Source organism: Parus major, chromosome 12, assembly GCF_001522545.3.
Source record: "Parus major isolate Abel chromosome 12, Parus_major1.1, whole genome shotgun sequence".
Lineage (NCBI taxonomy): Eukaryota > Metazoa > Chordata > Aves > Passeriformes > Paridae > Parus > Parus major.
Genome location: NC_031781.1, coordinates 3,550,180 through 3,552,908, shown reverse-complemented (window position 1 = coordinate 3,552,908; position 2,729 = coordinate 3,550,180). Strand labels below are relative to the sequence as shown.

Here is a 2,729-nt window from a genome sequence, read left to right as displayed (position 1 = left end):
GCTGCCGCGCCGCGCTGTCCCGCCGCCCCCCGGGCTCGGCGCCGCGGAGAGGGGCCGGGGGGAGCGGGCCCGGGGAGGAGGGGCTGAAGCAGACCCCCCTGGATGCCCTGCATCGGGCCCGCGGCGGGCGGATGGTGCCGTTCGCCGGCTGGACCCTTCCGCTGCACTACGGGCAGGGCCACCTCCAGTCACACCTGCACACCCGCCGCCACTGCTCCCTCTTCGACGTCTCCCATATGCTGCAGGTAGAGGGGTCGGGATGAGTGGGCTGGGGCAGGGAGGGGTACCCGCAGCACCTCACAACCCCCCCGGCTCTTGCAGACCCTGGTGTACGGCCGGGACCGCATCAGGTTCATGGAGAGCCTGGTAGTGGGGGACATCGCCGAGCTGAAGCCAGGACAGGTACAGGGCAATGGGCGGGCACCAGGCATCCAATGGGGTCGGAGATCCCCGGGATGCCCTGGGAGGGTCCAGGCACCCCGCCCACGCTTCCGTGGGCCGTGTCCCGCAGGGCACCCTGACGCTGCTCACCAACGAGAAGGGCGGCATCACGGACGACCTCATCGTCACAAACACGTCAGAAGATCACCTCTACGTGGTGTCCAACGCCGCCTGTGCTGACAAGGACTTGGCCATCTTGAGGGTATGGGGCTGCCTGAGTCCCGCGGGAGGTGGGGACACGCAGTGGGAATGAGTCCTTCCGCCTTTTGGTGACACCCGTGTTGCGTGGGGTGAGGTGGCTGTGGCCACGTGTGGGGCTGGCACTGGCCTGGCCCCCGTGCTAGCAGCCCACTGTCACCCTGGCAGGACAAAGCGGCGCAGCTGCAGGCCACCGGCAGTGACGTACACCTGGAGGTGTCAGACAACGCGCTGCTGGCTCTGCAAGGTAGTGGGTGCCACACATGGGCCTGCCCTCCTCCGGGTCCTCTCCCGGTGGATGTCACCGCCCTCCCCACCTACCCCCCCTTCCCTGGGCACTGGTGTCTTCCAGCCACCTGCCTCCCCAGGTCCCTCCATGGCACGGGTTCTGCAGGCAGGGCTGTCCGATGACCTGGCCAAGCTCTCCTTTATGAATAGCATCACCACGACCGTCTTTGGCGTGCCGGGCTGCCGGGTCACACGTTGCGGTTACACCGGCGAGGATGGCGTGGAGGTACCCAGGGCTCTGTGCCAGCATCCCCACTGCGGTGCCAATGCAGGGGAAGGCTGTGCCCCACCGACCCTGCCCATGTCCCGCTGTAGATCTCGGTACCCGCGGCGCGGGCGGTGGAGCTGGCTGAGAAGCTGCTGGGTGTCCCCGATGTGTGGCTAGCAGGGCTGGCAGCCAGGGACAGCCTGCGCCTGGAGGCTGGGCTCTGCCTCTATGGCAATGACATCGACGAGACTGTCACCCCTGCCGAGGCCGGGCTGATGTGGACCTTGGGTAGGTCCACCTCCACCTCCTCCTTGGGGCAGGCAGAACAGCAAGGTGTCCTCAGTGGGTACAAGGGGACTGGTCAGGCATCACTGACCCTCACCCATGTCTGCCCTGCAGGGAAGCGCCGACGTGTGGCCATGGACTTCCCTGGTGCTGCTGTCATCATGGCACAAGTGAAAGACAAGCCAAGGCGCAGGCGAGTGGGGCTGACATCGGTGGGACCCGCCATCCGGCCCCACATGGCCATCCTGGGCCCTGAAGGCAGACCTGTGGGTAGGTGGGGGCAGTGGGGCTGGCACGGGCATGACCCTGAGCTGTGGCCATGGCATGGACAGGGGCTGGCCAGGCCCTTCTCACCTCCCTGTATCCTCACATCTCAGGCACAGTGACCAGCGGATGTCCCTCGCCCTGCCTGGGCAAGAACATCGCCATGGGCTACGTGGAGGCAGCACACAGCCGGGCCGGCACTGAGCTCACCGTCGAGGTGCGGAAGAAGCAGCACCCTGCCGTCATCACCAAGATGCCCTTTGTGCCCACCCAGTACTACATGGCCAAATGAGGCCAGCACGCACCACGGGCACAGTGCCCCAGCCCCAATAAACACCTTGTCCCTTTCCCCTGGCCTCCTCTCTGGTGATGGTGGCAGTGCCAAAACAAGGGGCAGCAGGTGGGCACAGCACTTTTAATGGTGTTAGCAGTACCCAGCCGGTGGTCCTGGTGCTGCTCACTCCCGGTGTGTCTTCATGGGCTCTGCTGCGGGGCCATCCCTGCAAGAGAGAGGCAGCGTGAGCATGGCTGGGGCAGCACCGAGCGCAACACGCCGGCACTGAGGCAGGCACCTGCCTGTCTGTGCGGGGTGGGCAGGGCTGGGGGCACTTTTTAGGGCATACTGGTCTGGGGTACAGCAGGGGGGAAGGGCTCAAAGGTCGGGGGGCACAGCTTGGGGGGCACTTATCAGAAGCCACAGCTGCGGGGAACAAACCGGGGCCGGTGTCCCAGAGGCCCCCATCTGGACCGTACGGGCAGGTGGGCAGTGACTGGGCTGTACTGGTGCAGGGCTGCAGCTGGGGGGACACTCAGTGGGCAGGGGTCGCTCGCTGGGCTGCGCTCCGAGAGCGCTGGCAGGACGCGGGAGATGCCGGGCAGGCCCGGGGGGTGTCAGGGGGGGAATCAGCGGTTTTGGGCCCGGTAGCGGTCGGGACTCACCGGGGCGGGCAGTGCCGCTCGGCGGCGCCGTTGCGTCCCGCCGGGCCGGCGGGGGACAGGGAATGCGCGCGGGGCCGGGCGGGCGAGGCCCCGGAAGCGGTGCCGG

General features: G+C 67.5%; 1 protein-coding gene across 1 annotated transcript; it reads left to right on the top strand.

Annotated features, from left to right (window-relative positions):
* Positions 1-2: 2 nt before the first annotated feature.
* On the top strand, positions 3-2,033 carry AMT (aminomethyltransferase; the record flags this gene model as incomplete). Its single annotated transcript, XM_015641350.2, has 8 exons — positions 3-245; positions 322-402; positions 512-643; positions 808-886; positions 1,008-1,153; positions 1,243-1,423; positions 1,535-1,690; positions 1,798-2,033. Coding segments are annotated over 8 exons (1,197 nt in total), but the record flags the coding sequence as incomplete, so codon positions are not given.
* Positions 2,034-2,729: the final 696 nt, after the last annotated feature.